Source organism: Leucoraja erinacea, chromosome 1, assembly GCF_028641065.1.
Source record: "Leucoraja erinacea ecotype New England chromosome 1, Leri_hhj_1, whole genome shotgun sequence".
In the NCBI taxonomy this organism is placed as follows: domain Eukaryota; kingdom Metazoa; phylum Chordata; class Chondrichthyes; order Rajiformes; family Rajidae; genus Leucoraja; species Leucoraja erinaceus.
The window spans coordinates 120,103,011-120,122,234 of record NC_073377.1 but is presented as its reverse complement, the minus strand read 5'-3'; the positions used below and the strand labels follow the sequence as shown (position 1 = coordinate 120,122,234).

Genomic DNA, 19,224 nt, shown 5'->3' with positions numbered 1-19,224 from the left:
GTTTGACTTCTGTCTTCATGTGGGCTACTTCCTTCACTCCCTTGCACCAGTTCCTTCATGTCCTTCAGTCTGTCCCCGAAAAGATATTCTGTCATTACCCAGCCTGAGCTGCTGTGAATAAAGTGGAATCAGATGACTGGGGAAACAATAGGTATCTCGACAACTTCTGAGAGTATTACATTTTCATTATGTTTTTCAGGAAAGAAGGTTTTCTACCCTGTACTCTTCAGTCAGTACAACCCTGCTATTATTTATGGCCATCATGATGCAGTTCCACCCATTCTCCAGCAGCTGGTAAGTGTGGGGAGGTTTACAGCACATGAAACTTGACTCACTATGGCACTTGAGAAGAGAAATAGGCTCATCAGAGGACCCATAATCACAGATTACCACACATCCCTTTTGCCAGTGTGAAACATCCGTTTCCCAGTTGTTGCAGGAAGCCAGAGATTTAGGGATAGGACCACGTTTCCTATGTGTCACCATTATTAGTGCAGGGAAGGAACTGCAGATGCTGATTTAAACCACAGATAGACACCAAAAGTTGGAGTAGCTCAGCGGATCAGGCAGCATCTCTGGAGGAAAGGAACAGTGAAATTAGTACGAAGACTCGGGTGGGTGTTTTGCCAAACATTTTAACTCCCCTTCCCATTTCCCACACTGACCATCCTGCCCTAGGTTTCCTCCAGTGTCAGAGTGAGGCCAAATGTAAATTGGAGGAACAGCACCTCATATTTTGCTGGGGGCAGCTTATACCCCAGGGGTATGAATATTGATTTCTCTAACTCCAAGTAACCCTTGCATTCCCCCTCCCCCACCCTATTCGTAATACTAGTTTCACTGTCATCCTGTTGAGTTTCACTGTCTGTATCACTCGTTATCACGTACCCCACAGCTAACAATGGATCATTGTGGGCTCGATCTTTCCTTGATCATTGTTGCTTTTTGCATATCTTTTATTCATTTTCCTATGTACCTTCTATATCTCTCGTTTTCCTTTCCTCTGACTTAGTCTGAAGAAGGGTCTCAACCTGAAACGTCACCTATTCCTTTTCGCCAAAGGTGCTGCCTGACCCGCTGAGTCACTCCAGCTTTTTGTCTGCCTCCATTATGAGCTGTGTTCCTCTCTGCAGTGTCACCTCCAGCCCAGTAGTTCCTGACTGCAAATTCCTGTCCGCATCTGTACAAGACATTGGTGAAGCCAAATTTTGAGTTCCATGTTCAGTTTTGGTCAGGCTGCTACAGAAAGATGTTATAAGCTGGAAAGAGTGCAGAGAAGATTTACGAGGATGTTGCCAGGACTTGAGGACCTGAGCTATAGGGAGAGATTGGGCAGGCTCAGGCTTTGGAATACAGGAGGACTCTTGGAGTGCTAGAGGATGAGGTGTGATTTTATAGTGGTGTATACGATCATGAGGGGATTAGATCGGGTAAATGCACAGTGTCTTTTACCCTGAGTAGGAGAATCAAGAACCCGAGGAGAGAGGTTTACGGTGAGAGTAGAGAATTTAACCGGAAACTGAGGGGCAATGTTTTCACACAGAGGATGGTGGGTATAAGGAACGGGCTGCCAGAGAATGTAGTTGAGGCTGGTATGAAAAACATTTAAGTGATAGGAGTAGAATTGGGTCATTCGGCCCATCAAGTCTACGCCATTCAATCTTGGCTGATCTGTCTCTCCCTCCTAATCCCATTTTCTTGCCTTCTCCCCATAACCCCTGACACCCTGACACTTAAAGACATTTGGCCAGGTACATGGATAGAAAAGGATTAGAGGGATCTGGGTAAAATGCAGGCAGGTGGGACTAGTATAAATGCAGTATAGATGTAGGGCATCTTGGTCGGCATGGGCAATTTGGCCTATTGTCATGCTCTATGACTCCATGACCTGAACACCAAGTTTTATACTGAAGCTCCATTTATTGAAAGAGATGATCTCAATGATGGCAGAGGCATTGGAGACGGTGTTCCAAAGTTCACTGGATCCTGTTGTAATGCCAGCACGCAGAATCCGTCAAATGTGACATACATGCTTATGAAGGGAATGAGGATAAAACATGATGAACTATAGACCAGCTAGTCTAGAAACATAGAAACATAGAAATTAGGTGCAGGAGTAGGCCATTCGGCCCTTCGAGCCTGCACCGCCATTTAATATGATCATGGCTGATCATCCAACTCAGTATCCCGTACCTGCCTTCTCTCCATACCCTCTGATCCCCTTGGCCACAAGGGCCACATCTAACTCCCTCTTAAATATAGCCAATGAACTGGCCTCAACTACCCTCTGTGGCAGAGAATTCCAGAGATTCACCACTCTCTGTGTGAAAAAAGTTCTCCTCATCTCGGTTTTAAAGGATTTCCCCCTTATCCTTAAGCTGTGACCCCTTGTCCTGGACTTCCCCAACATCGGGAACAATCTTCCTGCATCTAGCCTGTCCAACCCCTTAAGAATTTTGTAAGTTTCTATAAGATCCCCTCTCAATCTCCTAAATTCTAGAGAGTATAAACCAGGTCTATCCAGTTCTTCATAAGACAGTCCTGACATCCCAGGAATCAGTCTGGTGAACCTTCTCTGCACTCCCTCTATGGCAATAATGTCCTTCCTCAGATTTGGAGACCAAAACTGCACGCAATACTCCAGGTGTGGTCCCTGTACAACTGCAGTAGAACCTCCCTGCTCCTATACTCAAATCCTCTTGCTCCTCTAACATCAACTATAGACCAGCTAGTCTAACATCAAAGTGCTGGAATCCATCATTAAGAATGTGACATTCGAAGATCACAACATGAATAAACAATGTCAATATGATTTTCTTAAAGGGAATTTGATTAATTAGAGAGATTGTTTCCCCCTGCCGATGTATCCAGAATTAAAGAACAATTTCTTAGGATAAAGGACAAAATAATTTTGGAATAATAAATGTATATGTGGAGGGGCTTGTAAGTCTTCCACTTTCTGTTCTTGTGAAAGCTGTGGATATTCAATCATTAATTAATGTCAAGGCTGAGGACCATAGATTTCCAGCTACCTCAACTACCCCCTGTTACAGCTCACTCCGTAAACCCACCACCCTCACGTGTGAAAATGTTGCTCCTCGGGTTATTTTTAAATCTTTCCCCTCTCACCTTAAAACTATGCCCTTTGGTTCTTGATTCCCATACTCTAGGTAAAAGACTCTGTGCATTCACACCATCTGTTCATCTCATGATTTTAGACACCTTGATAAGATCACCTGCAGCCTCCTGCGCTCCAACGAATAAGGTCCTAGCCTTAGATTTTTGAGTCCCATTAGGTGGAGGTTGGTTGGCAGAATAGACAATGGAGAAGATCATGTAAGCTATTGCTGAATGATGAAGCGGTTGGTAAGGGGCTCAATCTATTTTTTGTATCAGTGTATTAGGGCGGTATTAGAGTGGCGCAGCGGTAGAGTTGCTGTATTACAGTGCCTGAGACCCCGAGGTCCATTCTGACTACGGGTGTTGTCTGTATGGAGTTGTGTACGTTCTCCCTGTGTTGGCATGGATTTTCTCTGGGTGATCCGATTTCCTCCCACACTCCCAACGACATCCAGGTTTATAGGTTAATTGGCTTCTGTAAATTGTTCCTAGTGTGTAGGATAGTAATGGTTTATACTGGTTGGCGGACTCAGCAGGCCAAAGGGCCTGTTTCCACGCAGTATCTCTAAACGTCTAAAGGTATGTTTTCCAATAACATCTGACCCAGAGCAGCGGTGGACCATTGAGTCAGATCTTAGCTGATCTAATTGTTGACCTTAGCATCACTTCCTTGCCTTACCTCCAAACCACTGCTATCAAAGAACCAGCTTTCCCAGCATGAATGTATTAAATTAAAATTAAATTAAATTACCTGAACTTGCCTATCTTTCTTGGAAGTTTGCATTCCATTGATGAATGGAGTCATTGAATCTGGTCTTCCCTAATGTAGCTTAGTCACCCAATTTCGTCAGTGAAACTCCTCAGAAACCAGGACTCTCTTCAATCAAGAGAGAGAATGACAATGATTCACAACTTTTCTGGGGATTTCTTACCACCTCAGTCCTAAATGGACACACTCTTTCTTCTGCGGTTATGATCGGATGAATGACCTTGTCCGATGGTATAATTCCAAAGATAGACATAAACTGTTGGAGTAGCTCATTGTGTCAGGCAGCATCTCTGGCAAAAAGGAGTATGTGCGGTTTTGGGTCGGAACTCTTCTCTGGACTGAAAGAAGAGGTGGGGGGGAAGGGGTTAAATAAACTGGAGGCAAGAAGAGGTGAGAACAAATTAGGGCCGGCAATAGCATCTGCAGTACCTTCTACACATCCTATATATAATTCCAATTTAGTTTGAGTTTTAAATAAAGCATGAAAACAAGCCCTTTGACCTACTGAGTCCATGCCGATCAGTGATCACCCGCTCACACTAGTTCTATGTTATCCCACTTTCCCATCCACTTCCTACACACACTAGGAGCAATTTAGAAGTTGCTCAACCTACAAACCCGCACATCTTTAGGATGTGGGAATAAACCCACGCGGTCACAGGGAGAACGTACAAACAACACTTGAGGTCAGGATTGAACCTGGGTCTCTGGCGCTGTGAGGCAGCAACTCTACCATCTGTGCCACTGTGCCATCCTGTTAGATTGGTTTTATTAGTGAAAAGGCAGAATTTACATTTACATCCTGAAAGGGTGATGAAGATGAAGCTATTAAACAAATGACATCATAATTCATTGCATTCCTTCATTTTGTTAAAGGTGATTAAAAAGGATTCTGGCTTCTGGAGAGATTTTGGCTTTGGAATGACCTGCCAGTACAGATCAGACTTTATCAATATAGGTAAGTGAATGAATGCATCAATGGCTCCCTTTCAGAAAAGTGGCTGCACAAGAAATCTGTTCTTCAACTAGTATCAAGACTGCCACCTACTGCACTGTTGCTGTATCGATGGATATGGCCTTGAGTGGTTAGTACTGCCCTGACAGAATCTTGAGACTAGATTTGAGAGGATCACTACTGAGAGCAGATCAACAAATTAAGAGGTTTGGAGTCTCTCAATACTTTTCTACTTTCCCCTCTCAGTTTCAAGGTACATTTTGCTTGCTGCTCAATTAAAACTTAGGGCATCTGCATTTATATAGTTACACTTTGAGGATATTTCTCCCCCACACCCCTGCTTTTCTTTCGATACGATATGATAAAGCTTTATTTATCCTCGGAGGGAAATTGGTCTCCCCCCCCCCCCCCCCCCCCCCCCCACCTGGATTTGCATCTTTTCTCCCATCCCCCTCCAGCCACTTTCCTTCCTGACTTTGTAATTCACAACTCTGCTATCTTTTTGTCTCACATCTTCTGTTCTAATCCCTGGCCTTTGTTCTAACCACCTCCTCCTCCCTCGCCTGTGTTCACCTATTACCTGCCAATCTTGGCCCTGACTCCTCTCTCCCAGCTTTCTTCCCCACCTCCACTTACAACCCTTCTGATGAAGGGTCCCCAAACGTAAAGGCAGCTACACATGTTCTCCAGAGATCCAGCCTGACCCACTGAGTTACTCCAGCACTTTATGCCCTGCATTTATGTAGTGAGGTTCACACCCACAGATTATCCTGATGCACTTGAATTTGTTTAGTTTAGTTGAGAGATCTAGCACAGAAACAGAGCGTTCGGTCCACCGAGTCCGCACCGACCTACAATCCCTGCACACTAACACTACCCTACACACACTTACACTATCCTATCCACACTAGGGACAATTACAGTGTACAACCCAGCGGTATGAACATTGAATTCTCCAATTTTAGGTAACATCAAACTCTCCTCCCCATCTCCCCCTCCCTCTCTCCCCTGTGCCCCACATGGGCACACCTATTTCTCCCCTCCACCTCTCCTTTCACCTACTTTACTTCCCCTGGCTTCACAATTTGCAACTCTTCAATCATTTTGTCTCACACTTACTGTCTTTTCATCTCTGCCCTTTGTCCAATCATCTGCCTATCAACCCCCCCCCCCCCTCCCCAGCACTTTTATCCAAAGATCCTATAGCAGAGCGCTCTGCTATAGGATCTTTGGGCTCAGGTTGCTAACATGGGCGTGGAAAAATGCTCATGATCCCCTCCATAGCGTACTACACGTCAGTCCATTGCATTTAGCAGGAGTAGCCTATCTTGCTCTGCTATAGGATCTTTGCTTTTATCTATTAATTGCCAGACTTTGTCCTGCCCCTCCTCTCCCACCCTCCCCCCACCATAATCAGTCTGAAGGAGTGTCCCGACCTTAAACTTCACCTACCAACGTCCACCAAAGATGCTGCCGTACCAGCTGAGTTACCCCAGCACTTTGTTTTTGTAAACCAGTATCTGCAGTTCTCTGTTTCTAGACCTTAATCAGTGCTGCACTCTCCCAACAACCCCTCAAAGCCACAAGTTGTATGCAGAACGTCAGAGTGGACTTTGCACCCATGACTTTCTAACTCTGAAACATGAATGTTGCCACTTGGCCATACGGGAAATGACCCTTTATGATATGTTAAAGAAGAGTGGGATGTTTTGGGCTGTGCATGATGTACCCATTGGAATTGCTCCCTCTTACTGTGTATTTACAAACTCCTTTTCCTAATCAATTCTGGTGCAAGTGTTGTAGAGGAAGGAAACATTACACAAGCCACAGTGTGTGTGAGAGGAAATGGCATTGGCCATATAATTGCCTACAAAAGATTTGAGAATCAAACCACTGTGCCGGACTATCCACAAAATAGGTTTAGGTTTATTATTGTCATGTGTACCGAGGTACAGTGAAAGGCTTTGTTTTTCATGCTATCCAAACAATCATATAATATTATACGCAGATACCTTAGAACCAAATACAAGTACAAATAGAGCAAAGGGAAAGCTGCAGGGACAATTTCTTCCCAGTTGCTATCAGGCAACTGAACCATCCTAACAGCAACTGGAGAGTAGTCCTAAACTATTATTTACCTTGCTGGAGACCCTTGGACTATTTTTAATCAGACCCTACTGGACTTCATCTTGCATTAAATGTTATTCCCTTTATCATGTAACTGTACACTGTGGATGGCTCAATTGTAATCACATATGGTCTTTCCGTTGACTGGTTAGAACGCAACAAAAGCTTTTCAATGCACCTCGGTACACATGGTAATAAACTAAATTACACTAAATACTGAGTGCAGAATATAGTTTTCAGCATTGTAGTGCACCTGTTCCAGAGACAATGTCCAATGTCCGCAATGTAGTTTAGTTTATTGGTGGGTGGAGTAAAAAGCTTTTGTAGCGTGCAATGGAGAAGTGAGTCGGACTGGGCCCTAGCTTATGGAAGAACCATTTAAAAGTCTGATAATGAGGGAAAAAGCTGTTACTGAGTCTGGTGGTGCATGCTTTAAAGCTTCTGTACCTTCTGCCGAACAAGAAAGAGGATTGAGTATTGAGGAAATAACAAAACTCCATATCGATTCCAATCATGATTGATTAATTAAACTATCGTTACGCTATTGTTACTTACAATGTTTTGTTTTGTTCATTGATATGGACCCTGAAAAAGGTGATTATATATTCAGTAGAAGGATGCCGACACTTTAAAGGATTAAATTATGAGGACCGTTTAGATAAACTACATGTTTGTCTTTCTTTGACATTCAATGGAATTGCTTAAAATAACAAAAAGATTCATTAAGGCAGATAGAGAAACTATTAATAACATAGAACAGGACAGCACAGGAACAGGTGCTTCACCCCACAATGTCCATGCCAAATATAATGTCAAGGTAAACTAATCTCCTCTGCTGCTGCATGCATGTGATCCATATCCACCCATTCCCTGCATAACCACATGCCTGTTCTGCTGTGGCTATCTAGAACAAGGGCGCATAACATTCAGATCAAAGTCTGGAAATATTCCGAAAGATGTTGGGCTAGGGATAATCTGGAAGTTGTTTCCACACAAAACTCCAGCAATGTTTAGATGTTTCAAATTTTAATGACAAACTTTGTTGGGTAAAGTATTAAGAAATAGTCATTGAATAATTGGATGGTTGGACAAGCTCAAGCAGTTGTTTGGTCCATAAAGCAAAGTTCCCCTGAAAAACATAATATTTCATATCCCTGCCCATATCATTTTAATAAATTTCCTTGCCTTGTTATAACCTAATAAAAGGCTATCTATCTATCTATCTAATTAATTCTTAGGTTCATTTTCTGAGGATTTGTGTAAACCAAAGATACTAGAGACGTCTATGATATTTGGTGCAAACCTTTCTTGCTTTAACTTGATCACATAATGATTGAACATTTGGATCATCTGTTCTTGTAGGTGGCTTTGACTTGGACATAAAAGGCTGGGGAGGTGAGGACGTTCACCTCTACCGCAAGTACCTCCACAGCGATCTGATAGTGGTTCGGACGCCAGTCCGCGGCCTCTTCCACCTGTGGCACGAGAAGCGGTGCGTGGACGAGCTGACCCCCGAGCAATATCGCATGTGCATGCAGTCCAAGGCCATGAACGAGGCCTCGCATGGACAGCTGGGAATGCTGGTCTTCCGGCACGAGATCGAAGCACATCTGCGCAAAGAGCGACACAAGGTCAACACGAAGAAAACATAAAGAGGAGCCTTGGCCACGTTGCCTTTTGCACCAAGCACCAAACACTGGCGAAGATCCAGGAGGGAAGCAGGTTTCTGCAGCAATTCGGACAGAGTACGGCTGGACCTCTCTGTGATGTTGCATTCAATGCTTCTCTGCAGTGTTGGTCAGAACTATGCAGGTGGTATTTGCAGATCCCAACATCCAGTCCTCTGAGATTGATGCAAGGAAATTCCTCTGCTAATGTGAGACACTGAACTGGATGGTGGCACGAAGTTATTTATAATTACAACACAACACGTGTGGGGTGCATTCTATTAAAGGCAAAGTCCTTTATATCAAAGATTTAGTCCGAGGAGTGATCCAAAATGTTGGGTTCTGATATAGACACCTAAGCCAATGATGAATAACATGGGGGAGGAAGTCAATTTTAACTTAAGCTAATTTAACACGATGTAGTTCTCTCCGTGATCCTACTCGGAGCCCACTCAACACTAGTTTTAAAGAACTTCCCACATGCCCCTTTGTCCCAGTTTAATTCACTTTATTTATTTTGCTGGCCCATTAGCACCTCTGTGAGGTCAGCTTTTCATGACATTTTCAGGCTGTAGAGCGTAAGTTTCCTTAAGCCTTCATCTTAATCGTTGACAATGGGACAATGAGTCTTGGTTCGTTTCCCTGCATTGTTCTTTGAGGATTAAATGCTTCTCGGTGTCACAGGACCAATACCGCACATGTTGGTCAAGGTGGAGTCTGAATATCAGGCTCTAAAAGTGAAATGTGCATTTGGGAAAGCACCTTGCAATCTCCCAGAGTGTCCTGTTTCCTGGGCTTTGATTTATTTCAAAGTGCTAATTTTTTAATGAATTTTTACACATTTGAATGTATGAACTACAGGTAGTGATTGAAGGGAAGTATGTTGGCTTGGCCACAGGGAAGATATCTTGCTTTGCCCTTGAAGTGAGCTTTCACATAACTTCCACCAACTACTTTGACTGGCATTGTTGTACAGGGATTGGAGCCAGTCTACTAAAGCCCTGAAATTTGCCTTCAAAGTCATCCTTTAGACGTTAGAGAGCTACAGCGTGGGAACAGGCCCCTTCGACCCACTGTGTCTGCGCCGACCAGTGATCACCTGTACACGAGCATTATCCAACACACTAGGACATTTTACTATTTTTACCAAAGCAAATTAACCTACAAACCTGGACGTCTTTGCAATGTGGGAAGAAACTAGAGCACCCGGAGAAAACTCACGCAGTCACAGAGAGACTGTACGAACAGCACTCATAGTCAGGATTAAACCCGGATCTCTGGCGCTGTTTATGCCCCTGTCCCACTTAGGAAACCTGAACGGAAACCTCTGGAGACTTTGTGCCCCACCCAAGGTTTCCGTGCGGTTCCCGGAGGTTGCAGGTAGTGGAAGCAGGTAGGGAGATTGACAAAAATCTCCAGGAACCGCACGGAAACCTTGGTTGGGGCGCAAAGTCTCCGGAGGTTTCCGTTCAGGTTTCCTAAGTGGGACAGGGGCATAAGGCAGCAGGTCTAGTACTGTGCCACCCATTTATCTAGTCTACTTTGCAGGTCTCTGATTGTTTCGATCAAGCTTGTTTTGATCAGCTCCATTTCAATAGCTACTACACGATATCAAGTGTTAAACCAAAAGCGTAGAGTTTATTTTTAAAGTATTGCAAGGCAGACTCCAGACAAGTGCGGTTCATATTCTGAGCATCCTGGTGAAAGGATCCACACAGTGAGCCTATTTCCCTTGGAGCAAGACCAAAGTATTGTGGAGCGTTTATTGATTATGAAACATAGAAACTTTCTTTGAACTTTCTATTGCACTTTTGCGCATTTGCTTCATGACTTCTAGGCACTGCAGTGTGTAAAGCAAAAAAAGTGGATGACTCATTATCAAAACTGCAGTGCAGAGAAACTAAGATAGAGGGATGACTGGTGTAGATTTATAGTTTAGAGATATAGCATGAAGCCAGGTCCCTCAGCCCACTGAGTCCATGCTGACTACCGATCACGCATTCACACTAGCCCTATGTTATCGCATTCTCTACAAACTAGGGGCAATATACAGAGGCCAATTCACCTACAAACCTGCATATTTTGGGGGATGTGTGGGGAAATCGGAGCACCCAAAGGAAACCCATGCAGTCACAGGGAGAATGTGCACATTTTGCACAGACAGCACCAAGGTCAGGATCGAACCTTGGTCTCTGGCGCTGTGAGGCAGCAACTCTAATCAACTGCGCCACTGTGCCGCACTTCCATAACATCTCAGTCAAGACAATGTTATCGGCAGTTTGTATTTATAATCATACCTCGCATCTCCACAAGTCCATATATGTGGATGCTGAAATTGGGTTCAGGAAAGGATCAGTTTATTACTTCTCCTGTACAGATCATCTTGGAAGTATTGAGCCACCTTCTGTTTGTATTGCAGGCAAGAGAATTACAATTGGCTCACTGTCTCCAAACATAACTGTCGTGAGATAGATCAGGAAGGTGACTGATCTCCATAATGTTTTTATAATTCATTTTTGGAAGATGGGTATTTACTGTCGATCTCTAAGTATCCCTGAACGAGAGAATGTTGATTGTTGGCATGCAAACCACTGTAAAATTCAGCAAAAGCAATGTTTAGTTTAGTTTAAAAATACAGCGTGCAAACAGGCCCATCAGCCCACTGAGTCCGAACTGTCCAGTACTATCGGACACACTATGAACAATTTATATTCTGGGTGTCAGGGGTTTTGGGGAGATGACAGGAGAATGTTAGGAGGTCATGTTGCAGTTGTATAAGACATTGGTGAGACCGCATCTAGGATATTGTGTTCAGTTCTGGGCACCATGTTATAAGAAAGATATTGTCAAGCTTGAAAGGGGTTCAGAAAAGATTTACGAGGATGTTGCCAGGACAAGAGGGTGTGAGCTATAGGGAGAGGTTGAGTAGGCTGGGTCACTATTCCATGGAGCGTGGGAGGATGAGAGGTAATCTTATAGAGGTGTATAAAATCATGAGGAATAGATCGGGAAGATGCACAGAGTCTCTTGCCCAGAGAAGAGCAATCGAGGACCAGAGGACATAGGTTTAAGGTGAGGGGGATAAGATTATAGGAATCCAAAGGGTACTTTTTCACATAAAGGGTGGTGGGTGTATGGAACAAGCTGCCAGAGGTAGTTGAGGCTGGGACTATCCCATTATTTAAGAAACAGTTAGACAGGTGTAAGGACAGGACCGGTTTGGAGGGATATGGACGAAGTACAGGCAAGTGGACATTGTTGGCCAGTGTGGGCAAGTTGGGCCGAAGGGCCAGTTTCCACACTGTATCACTATACGACTCTAACAGGGTCAGGAGGGATAGATAGATCAGCCATGATTGAATGGCAGGGTTTACTTGATGGGGCCAAATGGCCTAATTCTGCTCCTATCAATTATGAACTTATGATCTTTACCAAAGCCTATAAACCTGAAGGTCTTTGGAGTGTGGGAGGAAACCGGGGCACCTGGGGAAAACCCACGCAGTCAAGGGGAGAATGTACAAACTTTGTACAGACAAGACCCATAGTCAGGATCAAACCCATGTCACTGGCGCTGTAAAGCAGCAACTCAACTGCTGCACCACCATGCCGCCTTTAGGCAAGGTAGAGATTTCTATGATTTTATCATATTGTAGCGGCACCATACGTGGTGAATAAAGATGAGGCGTCAGGCCGGTTTAAAGAGTCATTTATTCGGTGGTAGTTGGTGCGCTAGGTCTCGTGGTGAGAGAGCTTTTGTATCAGGACACTCCCTCTAGCCCATGATGTCACGTGCCCGCCCTCATATCTCCTGACGAGGGTTTGAGCATGAGTGACCCTGTTTAGGCTGTTTAGGCTGAGCCAAGTCTGCGGGGAGGCCCGGTGTGGTGCAGGGTGTGGGCCTAGCCTGTTGTCGGGAGCGGGAGAGCGGCAGGTACTCTCTCTGCTCCCCGGCTGTCGGGCGTGCGTTGGTGTTGCTGTGGGGCAGGAGGCTGCTAAGCTCGCTGCTCCTGCAGCAGCTGGTGGAGCAGCGGCGGCTGATAAGACCTCTCCGCTCCAGTGGTCGGCTCCGGGCAGGTCATGCGGGGGAGCACGGCGGCCGTTGCACAAGGCGGCCCGCCTAGTTGCCGGGAACGGGAGAGTGGCAGCAGCGGCGGCTTCTCAGCTCCGTTGAGCAGCAGCTTGTGGGGAAGAGGCGGCATACCTCACTGCAGGGCCGGGTTGGCTGCAGCATCGTTCTGCAGGGCTGGGCAGCCGGCTACAGACATCACGTCTCCCGAGGCTGCGTGCTTCAGCAGTCCAAATTTCAATTCGGACAGTCGGGGGTCACCAGTGTAGCGGCACCATACGTGGCGAATTAAGATGAGGCGTCAGGCCGGTTTAAAGAATCATTTATTCGGTGGTAGTTGGTGCGCTAACTATAATACAATGTTGTTGCAGCTGAGGTTGTTCTCTCGTGCTCAGCTGCCAGTTGTCTCACTAGGTCTCGTGGTGAGAGAGCTTTTGTATCAGGACACTCCCTCTATCCCATGACGTCACGTGCCCGCCCTCGTATCTTCTGACGAGGATACGAGCATGAGTAGCCCTGTTTAGGCCGACGCCACAATATAGAGCATCTATAAATAGGTATGTCCAAGTAAAGTTGTAGGTCAACTTGCTCTATTTGATCTATTTGTTTGCGCACGTCAGGTTGATTGCATTAGTCAAAACAGGGTGGACTACGTGAAGGTTGCAATCTCCCACCCCACAGGGTGCATTGCAGATGGTTATCCAAATTCAGTTACTGGAAGGTTCAATGGTTCTTTACTGTCGTGTGTGCACTGCACAGTTAAATTCTTTTTGCATAGATCACACATGCATATTTTGGCGTCTAAAGTATAGTCAATGTGCATGATGTACTGGAGCAGCTCCTGATCCAGGTAAACCCCAGGCTGCTGCAGGGTCTCCACCGTCGTCCTTGATGGGTTCGGCCCATGAACCGACGACCCTCTCTGCTCCTGACCGTCGTTGCATCCCAAGGGGTGCTTCCTGCAGTCCACTTTGAAGGCACTGGAGACAGTACCCCAGTCCCTCTCCTGTCGGCTCACTCCTCGCGTCTGTCATCACCAGTGGCTCCCTCCCCCTCAGCTCTCCAGTCTTCGGGGCCGAGCTCAGCATCTGAGCTTCCCCCATCGGGCTGTTTTTGCAGTGGCAAGCTATGCCTGCCACCGCATGTGGCCGTTGGGGGGGGGGGGGGCTCAACGGCTTTGTCAGGGTCTTCTGGCCCCGCGGCTCATCGCTTTTATAATGAGAATTCTCAACTTTTATTTAAGCAAAATAATCAAAATTTTTTACAACATAATTACAAAAACAATTACAAATTTCAGATTACAGTGTTCATTTTTAGATGTTGCAATTAGTTAGTGGAGACTCATGCTAGTGAGGTAGTCACTTACGATTCAGGTATATCAAGTTGAAAACGTTGACAATGAAGAAAACTTTGTTCATGAAGCCAATGCTATTGTATGCCCATCGCTGAAGCTACTCAATGTGGCTAATTCTGCTCATGACCCCGACAATATAGCACACAAGAGCAGTACAGATACCCAATGTGTAGGAAGGAACTGCAGATGCTGGTTACCCCGAAGATAAGAAAAAAAATGCTGGAGCAACTCAGCGGGCCATCTTGGGAGCCTGCTGCCAGGAAGGATGAGAACTCCAAAGTAGCAGAATAATTTTCACTGTAAATACCCATGATAATGTTATGACTTGTGGAAGGAGATGAAGCTGGGTCCCTAATAGTGATTTTAAGCCATAAGCACCTCTTGAGCCCTGAAATTCTAATCTTGTGTGTGGAGTCTCATTCCATTGGAACCAATGCAGACGATTCCCATATTACTGGCGGTTATGTTCCCAGAAAATGATCCGTAATCACAATTTTCCATAATGCAGAGCTGCATTATCTGTCCATGCATCAAGAAAAGCAAATTGTAAAATGAATGACATTTATTTTCTTCCCCACATAAACACAAGACCACATTTTATTCAATATCTGAATTTTTTGGGTCTGGATTTGTGAATTAAATAAAGGTGAATTTCCATAACATAGAACATAGAAAAGTACAGCACCAGCGCAGGTCCTTCAACCCACAATATCTGTGTCACGGAGTTGCTCGTACTTCAAAATTCCATTTTTAATAATGACAAGTTAATTTCATGTGTCGAAAGTTGTTTACAATATTTAAATGTTTGTTTTTCTTGTCATTATTATTATTCACACTAAAATGTTAGTTAAAAATGTTTAGTACTTGGCTTGCTGTCTGAGAAATCTTCATATCAATGAGTACTCTGCTTGATGCCATCGGTCACGTTGGATGCCTTAGATCCTTGTGTTGGTGCCTGCTAGCAACGTTTGGAAAGAGCCCCAAATACACATATCGTAGAGTAATTGCAAATAGTGAAAGGCCTGGAGAGAGTGGGAGAGGATGTTTCCCCTAGTGTGAGAGTCTAGGACCAGAGGCAAAAGCCTAAAAATAAAAGGACATACCTTTAGAAAAGAGATGAGGAGGAATTCCTTTAGTCAGAGGGTGGTGAATCTGTGGAATTCATTGCCACAGACAGCTGCAAGCAAAGTCAATGAATATTTTTACAGCGGAGATAGACAGATTCTTTATTAGTACAGGCGTCAAGGGTTATGGGGAGAAGGTTAGAGAATGAGGTTGAGAGGGAAAGATTGATCAGCCATGATTGAACAGCAGAATAGACTTGATGGGCCAAATGGCCTAATTCTGCTCCTAAAACCTATGCATTTTTAATTGTGGGCAGTTTTTCTTTAAAGACGCTTACATATGCTGTTGTTACCAGCAAAATCTGGGCCCTCGGGTTTGAGATTTACAGTAAGGACAAAGCCTAATGGATGTCCCCCCCCCCCCCCTCCCCTTGGGAACAAATGTTTACTGGGACCATAATCGTAATTGTTTTTTGTACTGATTTTCAGGAGAAGAGGGTGGGGAGGGGAAACCATAAATTGTTACCAAAGGTTGTGTGATTTAATCCCATTCTCATTAAGCCTCGTTTGCACTTTACAATTATATTTTCAATATTTATGTAAAAATAGAACCTTCCAGCTAACCTTTGATTTCTTAAGGCATGATGATGGTCAGCAATAGTGACACTTGAGAACACTCCCAATGGAGGGCAAGATTTCCATTTGACCCTCTCATTTCTCATCACTACCTTACCTCTATAGGCTGGGCAAGTAGATTCAGGCATCCACCATACGCTTCCTTATGCATGGAGAACACTGCCCATATACCGACTCCCATTAATCTCAATCACGGGGAACTGAGCAGCCCTGCAAGTTCCTCCTTTACAACAAGCTGCTCAATATTACTGCTGAGGAGGGAGGGAAGAAAGAGAAGGCTGGACAGTAAGAGGGGGGATTGGCAAGGTTTGACTCAAAATAAATCCAGGGTTGTGTTTTTTAAAGCATACTAAACAAATTTTGTAAATTATCTTGGACCAAATATGTTAATTACTAAAAATCTATGCAGTACTTGTACAGTAATGTAAAATGATTTATCAGGTCTGTGGATTGCTGTTCATATCTTTGGAATTGTTGCTTTGTTGCTAAAAGTATCATGTTTACATGAACTGTGTTTGAAATATGTTTAAACTTTAGGGCTGGGAATTCTTAATTTAATTTAGTTAAAGATGTACCCACATTATACACTATTGTTCAAACTGGCCACCATCCTCACTTCCTAACCAAAGACTTCTCAAATATCTAGATTATAGATTCCCGTCTTATTATGAACTTAGTTTAGAAATTCCATTGAAACATGGGAATGTACAACAGACCATTCAGTTTAAGATCTATTTAATTGGGTGCACTCCTTCTGTCCTCATTACTCCACAAAAGTTTCCCTTTGACTTTCAAAGTCAATTTGATACATACTTTATCAAATTAAAATTAAATACACCAGGCTGTAAAAACAAACTCATGGCAGTTAAAAGTACCCACACTCTGTTCATTTTACATTTATCTTAAATCTAAGCATTTACTGACTGTTTCTATCAAATAGAAATGTTTCTCCCTATGTTTGTAATCAAAAGCGTTCACAATCCAAACTTTGAATAATAAGGGAGCATGGTTTCAGGTTACACAAAAAGCTTCTTTAATATTGAAATCATAATTGGCATTTATCCTAGTTATTGCACTCGACTCCATAGCCAACTTTACTTGAACGTACTTGTTCACATTTGGTCAACTATACACACCTTAGCCGCTTTGGAATATAGAACAGTCTGTCCAAAAATGTCTGTGCTGAATATGATGTTCAGAAAGCCCAATCTAATTTGCCTGTATATGATCCTTTAGACTTTATCTTGAGTTAGGGCGGAAACGGGCCCTTCAGCCCACTAAGTTCACAGTGATCATCCTGTACAGTAGCACTACCCTACACATGAGGGCCAATTTACAATTTTACCAAAGCCAATTAACCACAAACCTCTACGTCTTTGGAATGTGGGAGGAAACCGGAGAAAACACACGTGGTCACAGGGGGAAACGTACAAACTCCGTACAGGCAGCACCACAGTCAGGATCGAACCCGGCACTCTGGAACTGCGCCACTGTGCTGTATCCCTCCGTATCCATGCACCTATCTAAATGCTTCTTAATTGTCACTCTCATATCTGCCTCCACCACCACCACCCCTGAAAGCATATTCTAGACACTCCCCACTTTTGGAAAAAAAACTAAATACCATGACTGTTGATTGTTTCAAAGCGTTTCTACAGCACAACAGTTCGAGTAACCAAGTGTATTGTATTTATACTTTAATGTTCTCCCTGCATTACCTCAATTTAATGAAAACCTCTTGGGACTCCCAGTAATCCCTCATTCCCAGTCCTCTGTAGTCATGCACCCTGGGTCAGGATGCATTGGTCTGAGGCCACAGCACAAACTTTCTGTTCACTCAATGTGACCCCACCCAGAGTACATTCCCCATGCATAATTGGCCATCTGTTGACTGTGCTTTACTATGTTCCTGTGTTCATTTCCAGCTGGCTTCTGAACCTCATGGCTACATTAGAAATGTCGTGATTGAAATGCTGCAGGAATGTATTTGTGCCTGAAAGACAGTAGAACCTCTATACTCTGCTCCTCTGCCTCTCACACTAGGCTGCTTGTTTGTAGAAATTGACAAATTCCACCAACGATGGTCATATGACAACTACTGCACGAAATAGAAAAGGCCAGTCATAAAAGCCTTGCAATATTGACTGATAAGACAGATTTATGGTATCTCAGCTTGAGGAGCTAAAATAACTTAAAATATAACAAAACGTATGATTCATCTCATGTTTTTGAGTCGGCTAATGTTTCACGCAGTACATTTTCATGATTTAGAAGCTGAATCCTTTCAGCAAACACACACAAGGCCAGAGACTAAGCTTTAAGGCAATGGACATGTTTTTTTTAAGACAACCCGTAACATACTCAAGCAAACCCTCATGATGCAACGTTTGTCTACTGGTGCTTTTAAGCTTGGTACATTATTTATGGATCCAAATAAAATAGCCCAGCCCTACGAAATTCCAATGCAGAAGAATTTGCTTGAGTTTTAAAGTTACATTTTATTTTTCTGTTCTGCATATTTCTCTTGTATCACACGTCAAAAGATAAATAATTGATGTCACTTTAAATCTGTACAGTGATTGAATTTGGACAAGCTACAGTTGTGCTTTTTGGCTTTTGTAAATGCTAAACAGTGAACAGGTTTCACAATAAATGTATAAACACTGTTCTCCACATTGGAGTTGGCTTTCAACGGATGGAAATGGTTGTTATTTACTTTCGGAGAAACCTCTCTTCATCGCTATAATCCGGATGTTACAGTGGTACACACCTAAAATGTAACTAAAAAAAAGCAGAAAATGTTGGGAAAAGGTACTGAGCCATTTACCTCCTGGATCTGTGTTTCTTGGAGAACCGTCGTTTTCTTTATGAAGTTGGCATATTTGATGAAAGTTGGATCAAATGATCAGATAGTCAAGATCCACAGATGCAACCCAATTTGCTGCGTTTCTTCACCATTTTCTGAATTCTACTGTAATTTCCCCATTTTCACTCAGTCAGAACATCCGTTTTATCTAGATACAGTGCCCTCCATAATGTTTTGGACAAAGACCCATCATTTATTTATTTGCCTCTGTACTCCACAATTTGAGATTTGTAATAGAAAAAAAACCACATGTGATTAAAGTGCACATTGTCAGATTTTATTAAAGGGTATTTTTATACATTTTGTTTAAGAAAGCTCTCAGCGCCTAGTCTTTCCATCACCTTTAGAAACTTTTGAGTTTATTTCTAATAGAACTTACAAAACACATGCAGGAAGATTGTTCCCGATGTTGGGGAAGTCCAGGACAAGGGGTCACAGCTTAAGGATAAGGGGGAAATTTTAAAAAGATGAGGAGTACTTTTTTCACACAGAGAGTTTCTCTGGAACTCTCTGCCACAAGAGGGTAAGGCCAGTTCATTGGCTCAGTGCCTAGATGTGGCCCTTTCCATCACCTTTGGAGAAAGGCAGGTACGGGATACT

The 19,224-nt window shown here is 43.6% G+C and overlaps 1 protein-coding gene across 2 annotated transcripts in view; it reads left to right on the top strand.

Annotated features, from left to right (window-relative positions):
• The window catches only part of LOC129701196 (chondroitin sulfate N-acetylgalactosaminyltransferase 1-like), a 211,129-nt gene extending 192,679 nt beyond the window's left edge, over positions 1-18,450 (top strand). For both annotated transcript variants that reach the window (XM_055642302.1, XM_055642293.1), the window contains 3 exons: positions 200-294; positions 4,766-4,847; positions 8,334-18,450. In XM_055642302.1, the coding sequence (XP_055498277.1) occupies positions 200-294; positions 4,766-4,847; positions 8,334-8,623 (467 nt within the window). In that variant the 3' untranslated portion in view covers positions 8,624-18,450. The remainder of the gene's footprint in view (positions 1-199; positions 295-4,765; positions 4,848-8,333) is intronic.
• The last annotated feature ends 774 nt before the right edge of the window (positions 18,451-19,224 follow it).